Source organism: Chiloscyllium plagiosum, unplaced genomic scaffold (assembly GCF_037043375.1).
Source record: "Chiloscyllium plagiosum isolate Xiang-an unplaced genomic scaffold, Cpla_swu_hap1 HiC_scaffold_27, whole genome shotgun sequence".
NCBI lineage: Eukaryota > Metazoa > Chordata > Chondrichthyes > Orectolobiformes > Hemiscylliidae > Chiloscyllium > Chiloscyllium plagiosum.
In genome coordinates, this window is record NW_028270165.1 from 47376592 (window position 1) to 47390455 (window position 13864).

General features: G+C 45.8%; 1 protein-coding gene across 1 annotated transcript in view; it reads right to left on the reverse strand.

The window, feature by feature from the left end:
* Positions 1-13864, reverse strand: part of LOC148143910 (uncharacterized) — a 33172-nt gene that overhangs the window by 16214 nt on the left and 3094 nt on the right. The window contains exon 3 of the mRNA XM_087975283.1: positions 6263-6367. Coding sequence (XP_087831409.1) covers positions 6263-6367 — 105 coding nt within the window. The remainder of the gene's footprint in view (positions 1-6262; positions 6368-13864) is intronic.

A 13864-nucleotide genomic window follows, 5' to 3' on the forward strand; every position in this document is an offset into this window, starting at 1 on the left:
TGCACAGCCTTCTGTGGAAATAGATTCCACAGATTCACCGCTCTCTGGCTGAAGAAGTTTCTCCGTTCTAAAAGGTCTACCATTTACTCTAAGGCTGTGCCCTCTGGCCCAAGTCTGTGCCCTCTGGCCCAAGTCTGTCCTACCAATGGAAACATCTTCGCAATGTCCACTCTGTCCGGGCTTTGAAAATTATGTATGTTTCAATTAGACCCACCCCCCGAGTGTGCGCCTGTTAATCAGCATGAGCCAGACCCTTCAGGATGAGGTAGAGCAGGGATTAGGGTCAGCAAAGTGAGAATGGAGGGAGTGTGTGTGGGATGGAGATTTTCAGCTTCTAGGGAATGAGAGAGAAAAGTGAGTTCGCTATAAATTAGAATTGATCGGATGGGCCAAAGAGTGGTAGATGGAATTTAATTTGGAGAAATGTGAGTTGTTGCATTTTGGTCAAGCAATCCAGGCAGGACTGACACAGTTAAGGGGAATGTTGCAGAACAAAGAGTCCTTGGAGTGCAGGTTCCATAGTTCTCAGGTAGAGAGGATAGCCTTTGTTGGTCAGAGCATTGAGTAGATGAGTTGGGAGGTCATGTTGTGGCTGTCCAGGATGTTGGTTAAGCCACTTTTGGAATACTGTATTTAGTTCTGGTCTCCCTGCTGTAGGAAAGATGTTATGAAACTTTGAAAGGGGTCAGAAAAGAATAGGCCAGGGGCATTTTCCATGGAGCATCAGAGGCTGAGGAGTAAACTTATAGACCTTTGTAAGGGCCATGGACAGAGGGGAAACCCTAAAGTCTTTTCCCCAGGGTATGGCAGTCCAAAACTAGAAGGCATATGTTTGAGGTGAGAGTGGAATGATTTAAGAGATTGGAGGGGCAACCACTTCAGAGGGTGGTGCATGTATGGAATGAACTGCCAGAGGAAGTGATGGAGGCTGGCACAATTACAACAATTAAAAGGCATGTGGATGTCTGTCTGTTCTCAGCTCTGCTGGATGTCTGTTGAAGCTCTGAACCCCCCCCTTCTACACCTTCTGGGACAAACAAACATTCAGTCAATCAAGCCCCAATCCACAATCTCCCAGCCAGTCAACAATCCAGGCACAGTGTAGTCACAGCAGGGAATCAGCTGCCCTGAGTGCGGGAAGGCCTTTATCCAGGCCTCTGCCCTGTTGAGGCACCGGTGGGTCCACACGGGGGAAGAGGCCCTTCAGCTGCCCCGAGTGCAGAAAGACATTCCGTGAATCCTCCAACCTGTTGAGGCACCAACGGGTCCACACAGGGGAAGAGGCCCTTCAGCTGCCCCGAGTGCGGGTAGGCCTTTACCCAGGCTTCCTCCTTGCTGATCCACCAGCGGGTCCACATGGGGGAAGAGACCGTTCCCCTACACAGTGTGGGGGTAGGCCTTTATCCAGGCCTCTGCCCTGCTGAGGCACCGGTGAGTCCACGCAGGGGAGAGGCCTTCAACTGCTCCTCCCACCTGCGGAGTCACCAGCAGGATCATGTGGCATTGCAGGGGGATTGAAAGAATGACGGCCGAGTGCCTTTATTAACTGGACTATCAACCCAGTTCCAGTGGCTCCCGAGTTCGATTCCCACCGCGACAGATGGTGGAATTCGAATTTGGTCAGAAATCTGGAGTTCAGAATCTAACGGTGAAACCATTGTCGGTGGGGTGGGGGTGGAAGAAAACCCCCATCTGATTCACTCAGTTCTTTTTTAGGGAAGACTTGAGCAGTTATTAGAGCAGTCGTCCCAGCTGCATCCTTTACCTGGTCTGGCCTACACGTGACTCCAGCCCCACAACAGTCTGGTGGACTCTACGCTGCTCATCCAACTTGATTGGAATACAGTTTGAAATTGCTGAGTGAGGCAACACTTCCTCCAGGTTAAGGCTGTACCAAGGATGCAGTTACAAAGGGACGACTCAGTGGTGACCAATAATGAAGAAAGTGAGGGGTTGCACTTTGACCTTGAGCTATTTTTTAAAAATTGCTACTTTTTCTACACCTTTCTGCTGGGAGATTCTGAAGCTGTAACAAAGTTGGGTCACAATAAAGATTACCTGAACTTCACACTGAGCTCAGACTCTCACTGAGAGCTTTAAACTGCAACAGGTTTTTGTTTTAAAACTGCTCATTTTACATGTGAAAGTGAGAACTGCTGATGCTGGAGATCAGAGTCAAGATTAGAGTGGTGCTGGCAAAGCACATCTGAGTGTATGGTACTCTCTTCACAACTCCTTTTCCATGTTTTTCATTCTGGGCTTCAATTTACGACTTGCAGCAACCGAAAGGAAAGGGAATGAATTCACGGAGCGGACAGAATCAGGAAAAGTTTGTTTCTAAACAGAGTGTTTCACGTGTGGAGTGAATGTAAAGAGGAAGTGGTGGATGCACATTCAGATGCAACGTTGAAAAGACATTTGGATAAGTATATGAAGAGGCACGGTGCGGAGGGATATGGGCCAAACACTGGCAAGTGGCACCAGTTTAGTTTGAGAACGTAGGCAGCATGGAATAGTTGGACTGAAGGGTCCGTTTCTGTGCTGTCTAACGTAACTGTTCTGTAGTGGTCTTAAAACCATTTTCTTGCCTTCCACCTTCAACGTGGATACTGTACCTGCATCCAACACATAAACCATTCAAAATAAAAAAAAACACCTCCTGCGCACAAAGAAATCCACACTTTATTGTTCAAAAATCAGATGAACTCAGCCTTGAATATATTCAATGACCCCCTAACTGCAGGAAGACATCCCCACTTCTAATCTCAGTTCAGCTTGTTAATATACCACTTGCCTTGCTGCACCTGTCTGACAACTGGCATTGACTGATGTAGAAGGATGCTGCAAATCAAAGCACTGATCACACGATGGTCTGGTGTCAGCTCAGATTTCAGGCCCTGATTTCTCTGTCCTGTGTTGATCCTCCTGTTCCCACAGACTAAGATGTCGGTCTGTTCTCAGCTCTGCTGGATTTCTGTAAAGCTTTGACCCCGCCTTTTATAACTTCTGGAACGATAAAATATTCAATCAAGATCCAACCCATAATCTCCCAGCCTGTCAACCATCCTGATACAAGGTGCAGTCATAGCAGGGAATCAAACAAGAAAAATGAAACAAAAATCATAAATAGGCGCACGTGCTTAATGTTTGTTCATGAGGAAGTAAACCAGGAATAGGGGTCTCCCAGGAATCTTCCAGTGCCCTACTTGAGGAATTCTGTCACCCTTACATCTATTAGTACCCAGCTATGAATTACAACAACATTTACACCAACAGGAATAAAGCATCTGTTATCAAATAGACAGAATATACAGCACGGACATAGACTTTTTCTCTGTCTCATGCACACATGAGATAGATCATCCATGGGGGGAGTTTGTCTTTGTAGCATGATGTTTGCAAATACATTCTACTTTACTCAAAGACTGCACAATCTGCAGGCAGTCAATACATGTAATATATTGTAAATTCCACTTTGAAAATAGATAATGGGCCCACTACTTTTTGGATGTGAGCATAAGTGGTATAGTAAGTAAGTTTGCTGATGACACCAAAATTGGAGGTGTAGTGGACAACGAAGGAGGTTACCTCAGATTACAATGGGATCTTGATCAGATGGGCCAATGGGCTGAGAAGTGGCAAGTGGAATCTAATTTAGGTAAATGTGAGGTGCTGCACTTTGGGAAAGCAAATCTTAGAAGGACTTGTACACTTAATGGTAAGGTCCGAGGGAGTGTTGCTGAACAAAGAGACCTTGGAGTGCAGGTTCACAGCTCTATGAAAGTGGAGTCGTAGGTCAATAGGATAGTGCAGATGGCATTTGGTATGCTTTCCTTTATTGGTCAGAGTATTGAGTACAGGAGTTGGGAGGTCATGTTACAGCTGTATAGTTGGAATATTGCATGCAATTCTGGTTCCCTTCCTAGCAGAAAGATGTTGTGAAACTTAAGGGTTCAGAAAAGATTTACAAGGATGTTGCCAAGACTGGAAGATTTGTGCTATAGGGAGAGACTGAATAGGCTGGGGCTGTTTTCCCTGGAGCGTCAGAGGCTGGGGGGTGACCTTATAGAGGTTTATAAAATCATGAGGGGCATGGATAGGATAGATAGACAAAGTCTTTTCCCTGGGGTGGGGAGTCCAGAACTGGAGGGCATAAGTTTACAGTGAGAGGGGAAAGATATAAAAGAGACCTAAGGGACAACGTTTTCACTCAGAGGGTGGTACATGTATGAAATGAGCTGCCAGAGGAAGTGATGGAGTCTGGTACATTGCAACATTTAAAAGGCAACTGGAGGGATGTGGGCTGGGTGCTGGCAGGTGGGACGAGATTGGGTTGTGATATCTGGTCGGCATATACGAGTTGGACTGAAGGGTCTGTTTCCGTGCTGTACATCTCCATGACTCTATAACCAGTCTGCCTTAAGACTTGAAAACAGACAGACTCTGACCTCACACCTTTAATGCATTGTCTGAACAGAGGTGTCACCATTTGTTCTGAAAGCCTTAAGCTATCTTGAAGATGCCTTACTGGAAGTTCTGGGATTGACATATTAATGATTGCTGCAACCTATTCTAAAATATGAAAGACTTAACAATCCAGGTTTGTTCAGTATATCAGTTCAGTGGCAGGTCACTTTAATGTTTTCCTATAAATTCTGTGCCACATGATCTTATTGTCCACAATCACCTGATGAAGAAGCAGTGCTCCGAAGCTCGTGTTTCCAAATAAACTGTCGGACTTCGCCTGGTGTTGTGAGATTTTTAACTTTGTCCAGGTTCAGATAGTGCCCAGGGATGTGCAGGTTAGGTTCATTAGTCAGGGGTAAATGTTGAGCAATAGGGGAATTGTGGTAGTGGGTTACCTTTCGGAGGATCGGTGTGTAGTCTTTGGGCCGAGTGGCCTGCTCCCACACTGTAGGGAGTCTCGGAAGGGGAAGGGATTTTTGTAAACTGTGCAAGGCAATGCAGGCGTAGTGTGGGGGCCTGCTGTTGGCCTTGCCCCGCCCTTTGCTCCTCCCCCCTGTTGTGGAGTTGTGTAAAAAACAGCTACTCTTTCTCTGCCCTTTTTGCTGGGGGAGGGGAGGAGGGAGGAAGGGGGGGGGGGGGGGGGGGAGGAGGGGGGGGGGGGGAGGAGGGGGGGGGGGAGGAGGGGGGGAGGAGGGGGGGAGGGAGGGGGGGAGGAGGGTTCTGAAGCTGTAACCATATTGGGACACAAAATAAAGGTAACCAGAACCAGAACGTACTGCTGGGCTCAGGCTCTCATTGAAAGCTCCAAGCGGTTTTTGTTTTAAGCTGCTCATTTCTTGCAGCCTTCTGCACTAAGTTTCCAATGTTGTGTATGAGATGGAGCAATGAATGAGTAGCTAGTTTCGTTAGAAACTATAAATTTTTCAGGAGTGCATCATTTCATCGGCAGTTTACTGGCAGCACTGGGAAGTATGGGCTGTGTTCACTAGAAACGAGGTGGAGGTGCTGCTGTTGGATTAGGTGGGACTAGGTTTAAAAATCACAACACCAGGTTATAGTCCAACAGGTTTATTTGGAAGCATTAGCTTTCAGAGTGCTGCTCCTTCATCGGGTAGCTGTCGAACAGGATCATAAGACACAGAGTTAAGAGCAAAAGATCAGTGTCATGCAACTGATGATATATTGACAAACGTAGATTGCTGTTAAGTCTTTCATCTTTTAGAATGGGTTGCAGGTTTTAGTTCATTAATGTGTACATCGCAGTACTACTATTAAGTCATATTCTCAAGATCACTTAAGGTCTTTTTAAAAAACAGGTGACATCTCAGTCCAGACAATGCATGAAAGGTGTGAGAGTATCCCAATCTTAAATCGGACTGGTTCTATTTCCAAACTAGGAATTAGTAAAATATTACATGGATTGACTACCTTGCGTTTTGTGCAAAATTGAATATATCTGTAAATATAATTCTGCAAATGCACCACATTGTTATATGTATGTGTGCAGCATGAGAGTGCGTGTAAGAGAGTATGTGTGCACATGCTTGGTAAAGTGAGTGTGATGAAGGAGAAGCCTGTGAAAGGGTGTGTGTGTTGGGGGGGGCGTGTATGTGTGTATGTCTGAGAGAGAACATGTGTATAGATAAAAGGTGAGGGGTTGCATTTTGCCAAAATAAGGAAGGGCAGGACTTGTACAGAGGGATATGGTGGGGGGCGGGGGGGTTCAGATATATACTTCTTTGAAAGTTGCATCACTGGTTGGAAGGAAGCTTCAGAAGGCATTCAGCACACTTACCTTAATTGTTCACACCATTGAATAAAGCAGCTGGGACATAATGTTGAAGTTGTACAGGATGTTGGTGAAGCCACTTGTAGAGTACTGAGAACGCTTCTGGTGGCCCTGTAATAGGAAGAATTCTATTAGAAAGGGTTCAGTAAAGATTTACCAGGATGTTGCCAGGACTGGAGGGTTTGAGTTGTAAGGAGAGGCTGAGACACTTCACTGGAGCATAGGAGGTTGAGGGGTGACCTCATTTGAGATTTATAAAATCATGAGGGTTATAGGGAAGATGAACATCAAACACAGCGAGCAGCGTGCGTGGTTATGTCGAGTGACAGGGGAAGAAATTGTGGCATTTGGACACTTTAAATCCATCAGGAACAGCATCTCCATAGAGCACACTGCGCATGTCAGGTGAGGTGCCGGAAGACTGGAGGTTAGCTAACGTGGTGCCACTGTTTAAGAAGGGTGGTAAGGACAAGCCAGGGAACTATAGACCAGTGAGCCTGACATCGGTGGCGGGCAAGTTGTTGGAGGGAGTCCTGAGGGACAGGATGTAAATGTGTTTGGAAAGGCAAGGACTGATTAGGGATAGTCAACATGGCTTTGTGTGTGGGAAATCATGTCTCAAATTTGGAGTTTTTTGAGGAAGTAAAGAGGATTGAGGAGGGCAGAGCGGTAGATGTGATCCATATAGACTTCAGTAAGGCATTCGACAAGGTTCCCCATGGGAGACTGATTAGCAAGATTAGATCTGATGGAATACAGGGAGAACTAGCCATTTGGATACAGAACTGGCTGAAAGGTAGAAGACAGAGGGTGGCGATGGAGGGTTGTTTTTCAGACTGGAGGCCTGTGACCAGTGGAGTGCCAGAAGGATCGGTGCTGGGCCCTCTACTTTTTGTCATTTACATTAATGATTTGGATGCGAGCATAAGAGGTACAGTTAGTAAGTTTGCAGATGACACCAAAATTGGAGGTGCAGTGGACAGTGAAGAGGGTTACCTCAGATTACAACAGGATCTTGACCAGATTGGCCAATGGGCTGAGAAGTGCAGATGGAGTTTAATTCAGATAAATGTGAGGTGCTGCATTTTGGGAAAGCAAATCTTAGCAGGACTTATACACTTAATGGTAAGGTCCTAGGGAGTGTTGCTGAACGAAGACACCTCAGAGTGCAGGTTCATATCTCCTTGAAACTGGCGTCACAGATAGATAGAATAGTAAAGGTGGTGTTTGGTATGCTTTCCTTTATTGGTCAGAGTATTGAGTACAGAGATTGGGAGGTCATGTGGCGGCTGTACAGGACATTGGTTAGGCCACTGTTGGAATATTGTGTGTAATTCTGGTCTCCTTCCTATTGGAAAGATTTTGTGAAACTTGAAAGAGTTCAGAAAAGATTCACAAGGATGTTTCCAGGGTTGGAGGATTTGAGGTATAGGGAGAGGCTAAACAGGTTGGGGCTATTTTCCCTGCAGCGTCGGAAGCTGAGGCTTACAAAGGGGCATGGATAGGATAGATAGACAAAGTCTTTTCCCTGGGGTGGGGGAGTCCAGAAGTCAAGGGTATAGGTTTAGGGTGAGAGGGGAAAGATATAAAAGAGACTTACTGGGCAACTTTTTCACACAGAAAGTGGTACGTGTATGGAATGAGCTGCCAGAGGAAGTGGTGGAGGCTGGTACAATTGTAACATTTAAGAGGCATTTGGATGGGTACATGAATAGGAAGGGTTTGGAGGGATATGGGCCAAATGCTGGCAGGTGGGACTAGATTGGGATGGGATATCTGGTCGGCATGGACGGGTTGGACCGAAGGGTCTGTTTACATGCTGGTTCAGCAAAAGCCATTCATGCTCTTCGCTGTCTGCAAAAACGGTGCAAACCCTTCTTCAAATAGACCAATGAGAAGCCAATTGTTGACTTGCAGCAACTGAAGAAAGTGAGTGAATCCAGGGAGGGGACAGAGTCGGGAAACGTTGGTCCAGGTCTGTATCTCAATTGGCAAACACATGGCAAATGCAGTCCCACAGTGTGAAGTTATAGCCTCAGTTACGAACAAATAACTGCTGAAAGGAGGTGCGTTGTTTAAATGGTGACATATTGGGATGTGGAGAAAGTGAGGACTGCAGATGCTGGAGATGACAGTTGAAAAGTGTGGCACTGGAAAAGCACAGCAGATCAGACAGCATCCGAGAAGCAGGAGAATCAACGTTTCAGGCATGAGCCCTTCCTCAGGAATGATGTGTGGATGTAAAAAGTGGCCTCAGCATCCTTCCACACCAGTCTCTGCCAGTTGTCAGACGGGTGCAGCAAGCAATCAGCAAGAGGAAATGAGTTCAGAAGTCTCTGCAATTAGGGGGTCATTGAATATATTCAAGGCTGAGTTTGTCTGATTTTAGAACAAGAAAGAAGTGGATGTTTCTGGGGGAAGGCAAGTAAAATGATTTTAAGACCAGTACAGAACAGTTAAAGGGTCATACAGCACTGAAACAGACCATTCAGCCCAACTAGTCCATGCTGACTATATTCACAAACTAAACTAGTCCCACCTACCTGTGTTTGAACCATATCCCCCTGAACCTTTCCTATTCATGTACTTATCCAAATGTCTTTTAAACTTTGTTACACAACCAGCATCCACTATTTCCTCTGGACATTTATTCCACACACAAACCACTCTGTTTACAAAAAAGGTGCTCCTCATCTCTTATTAAAATGTTTCTCCTCTCACATTAATTTGCAGCCTAATCTTGAAATGACATGCCGTTCATCTTATCTATGCCCCTCATGGTTTTGGAAACCTCTATAAAGAGAACAAAGAACCTTACAGCACAGGAACAGGCCCTTCAGCCCTCCAAGGCTATGCTGATCGAGATTCTCTATCTAAACCTGCTGCCTATTTTCTAAGGATCTGTATCCCTTTGCTCCCTGCCGATTCATGTATCTGTCTAGATACATCTTAAATGACGCTATCGATCCCACCCCTACTGCCTCCACTGCATTTGAGGCACCCACCACCCTCTGCATAAAGAACTTTCCATGTAGATCTCCCTCAAACCTTTCCCCTCTCACTTTGAACTCGTGACTCCGATAATTAAGTCTTCCCCTATGGGGGAAAAAAAATTCTTCCTATCTACCCCTGTCTACATGCCTCATGGTTTTATAGGCCTCAATCAAGACCCCTCCTCAACCTCCTATTTTCCAATGAAAATACTCCTAATCTACTCAACCTCTCCTCATAGTTAGCGCTCTCCATAACAGGCAACATCCTGGTGAACCTCCTCTGCACCCTCTCCAAAGCATCCACATCCTTTGGGAAATCTGGCGACCGGAATTGTACAGCAGTATTCCAAATGTGGCCGAACCAAAATCTTATATAACTTTAACATGACCTGCCAGCTCTTGTACTCAATACTCCGTCCGATGATGGAAAGCATGTTGTATGCTGCCTTAACCACTCTACTGACAGGCATTGCCATCTTCAGAGAACAATAGATCTGAACACCCAGATCTCTCTGTACATCAATTTCCCCCAGGACCTTCCCATTTAATGTATAGTTTGCTCTCGAATTGCACCTTCCAAAATGCATCACCTCGCATTTGTCTGGATTAAACTCAATTTCTCTTCCCAACTCTCCAATCTATATTAGATTAGATTAGATTACAGTGTGGAAACAGGCCCTTCGGCCCAACAAGTCCACTCCGACCCGCCGAAGCGAAACCCACCCATACATTTACCCCTTACCTAACACTACGGGCAATTTAGTATGGCCAATTCACCTGACCCTGCACATCTTTGGACTGTGGGAGGAAACCGGAGCACCCGGAGGAAACCCACGCAGACACGGGGAGAACGTGCAAACTCCACACAGTCAGTCGCCTGAGGCGGGAATTGAACCCGGGTCTCTGGTGCTGTGAGGCAGCAGTGCTAACCACTGTGCCACCGTGCCGCCCTATAGTATTCTATTGTATCATCTGACAGTCCCCTTCACTATCTGATATTCCATCAATCTGAATGTCATCTGCAAACTTGCTAATGAGGCACCCGACACCTTCACCTTTCAACCTCCTGTGCTCCAATGAAAAACGTCCCAGCCTACCCTTCAATCGGTGTGAATTCTGTCTGGGTCCCAATGTCGAGTCAGCCTGACATTTTGGATAGAAAAGCTCTGCATTTAAATTACGTTCTTGAGAAAGTTACTGAAAACAGGTTCTGGGATTAACATACCAAAGAACAGAACCCCATTCTAAAAGATGGAAGATTTAATCTAAATTGTTTAATGTATCACATCTCCATGACACTGGACTCCTTTGGCTATACATTCTGTGATCATGATCTTATTCTCCACAACCACCTGACAAAAGAGCAGAACTCGAAAAGCTAGTGCTTTCATGTTATGGCAGTAGCGGGAGGTGTGGGCTGTATTTACGAGAAACAATGAAGCAGTTAGATACCACACATTTGAGGGGGAAGGGTGTATTACATGACCTCCCAACTCCTATACTGAATGCTCTGAGCAATGAAGGAAAGCAAACCAAACGCCTTCTTCATTATTCTATCTACCTGAGACTCCACTTTCAAGGAACTATGAACCTGCACTCCAAGGTCTCTTTATTCTGCAACATTCCCCTAACTGCATCAGTCCTGCCTGGATTGCTTGACCAAAATGCAAACCTCAGACTTCTCTAAATTAAACTCCAACTGACACTCCTTGGCTCATCAGCCGATCCCAAAAATTCTAATTTATAGTGAACTCTCTTTCCTCTATTATTCCCTAGAAGCGGAAAATCTCCATCCCACACTCTCTCCGTCCGTTTTCACTTTGTTGAAAGTGGAAGAATGGGATTGAGAAACTGATCAGCTATGATTGAATGGTATGAGCAGACCTGGTGGTCTAATTTCTGCTCCTATGTCTTGTGGTCTCTTGCTGTCCTGGACACCGTGAGAGAGAATTGGGACCAGCATTGAACCGATCATGACTGGATATGGATCTACCTGTATCTAGGTGGATGGGCTGGGACTTTTTCACTGGAGCATAGGAGGTGGAGATGTGACCTTATCAAGGTTTATAAAATCATGAGGGGAGAGATGAGGTGAAGGACAGGTGTCCTTCCCCTAGGCTGGGGGTTTCAAGATGAGGGAGCAAATTTTGAATGTGAGAGGAGAAAGAGATTTTAAAAAGACTTGAAGGACACAATTTTTTTTATATTCAGTTCACGTGTGGACTGAATGTCCGGAGGAAGTGGTGGATGCAGGTACAGTTACAAGGTTTAAAAGACATTTGGATAATTACATGATTAGGAAATGTTCAGAAGGGTATGGGCCAAAACACTGCATGTGGGACTGGTTTAGCTGGTGAACATAGGGGGTCAGCATGGACTAGTTGGACTGAAGGGTCTGTTTCTGTATGGTTCTGTATGGTTCTGTAACTCAGTTCTGTACTTGTCTCAAGACCATTTTCTTGCCTTCCCCATAAACATCCACATAAACATCAGATGAACTCAGCCTTGAATATATTCAATGACCTGAAAATGTGTTGCTGGAACAGCACAGCAGGTCAGGCAGCATCCAGGGAACAGCAGAATCGACATTTCGGGCATAAGCCCTTCTTTAGGAATCAAACGTCGATTCTCCTGTTCCCTGGATGCTGCCTGACCTGCTGCGCTGTTCCAGCAACACATTTTCAGCTCTGATCTCCAGCATCGGCAGACCTCACTTTCTCCTCGTATATTCAATGACCCCCTAACTGCAGGAAGACATCCCCGCTTCTGAACTCAATTCCTCTTGCTAATACACCACTTGCCTTGCTCATTGCCTGCTGCACCTGTCTGACAACTGGCACAGATGGACACTGATGCCCCTCTGAACATCCACGCATCATTCTTGATGAAGGCTTGCGCCCAAAACCTCGACTGTCCTACTGCTCCGATGCTGCTTGACCTACTGTGCTTTTCCAGCACCACACTTTTTGACTCTAATCTCCAGCCCTCACTTTCTCCACATCCCAATATATCACCATTTAAACAATATACCTTTCTACTTTTTTTCACAGCAAAGGCTGTAACTTTACATTGGGGTACTGTATTTGCCAACTGTGGCCTTCTCTACGTCAGGGAGCACGAGCGTAAACTTGGGGAACGGTTCGCCGAGCATCGCAGCAAGGTCTGCAGAGGCCGACCGGACCTGCCAGTCACCACCCATTTTCATTCCCCTTCCCATTCCCTTTCTGATATGACCATTTTTGGCCCCATCCATTGCCACAACAAACCAAAGCGCAAATTGGAGGAACAACACCTCATCTTCCACCTGAGCAGTCCACAGCCCGAAGGACTCAGCAGTGAGTTCTCCAAATTCAAATAACCTCCCTTCCCATCCCAAACTCCCTTCCGAGCCCTTGCCCCTCCACCTCCCTGCCACCAACTAGGTTCCTTCCTCGCATTCACCAACCAGGTCGTACCCTCTACCTATTTACACCTATCCCCACTTCATCACCCTGCCCTCAGCATACCCTTGTTCTGCAGCTCTCCCTATACTCACCACCAGTCCTGAACAAGGGTTACACCTGAAATGTCGACTTCTCCACCTCCTGATACTGCCTGGCTTGCTGCATTCTTCCAGACTCCTGCCTGTCTGTTTTGCCAATTGAGACACAGGCATGGACTAACTTTTCTAGACTCTATCCCCTCGCTGGATTCATTCCCATTCCTTTCAGTTGCTCCAAGTCAACAATTGAACCCCAGAATGAAACGTAAATGGAAAAGGGGGTGAGAAAAGAGAGTGCTGTACTCACAGATGTTGGACAGAGGAAGGAAGTTGCAGTCTGAGGTGAAGCTCAATCTTAATTCAGTGTGAGAAGAGGAGCAGGACCTTAAGAAGCTCATGGTCCACCTTCCGCATTCAGACAATAGGGGAGCTCCAATTGGCATGAGGACAAGTCTCCTTCTGGTCCTCCAGTGCTCCTTATTTGCCCATCAAAAGTAGGTCTCGCCCCTTTTCTGCCGACAGCGAGGAACATGCCCAATGTTTTGGTGACTCCGGCAAACATGTGCCCTGCTTGTTGACACTGAGGAGTGTACACAATATGCTCTGTAGCAATGCTGATGTTATTGACAGATTTTAAGTGTCCATATGCCTCAGAGAACAAAAAGGATTAGAGCCATAATTTGTTTTACACTATGTGTCTCGATATTTTATTGCTTTTGCATTTGTCTGGCTGCTCAATGTTTTTGTGTCTTTTCCTCAGTGTTGGGGTGAAGTTCACAACTAGAGGGCATAGATTTAGGGTGAGAGCAGAAAGATATAAAAGGTACCAAAGGGGCAACGTTTCCATGCAGAGGGTGGTGCTTGTATGGAATGAACTGCCAGAGGAAGTAGTGGAAGCCGGTATAATTACAGTATTTAAAAGGCATCTGGATGGGTATATGAATAGGAAGGATTTAGAGGGATATGAGCCAAGTGCTGACAAATGTGACTAGATTAATTTAGGATATTTGGCTGGCATGGACAGGTTGGACCAAATGGGTCTGTTTCCATGCTTTACATCTCTATGACTCTAAATAATAAAAAGTATATTTTCCAAGTAACAAACTATACCCAGTTAAAATTCACACAACACCA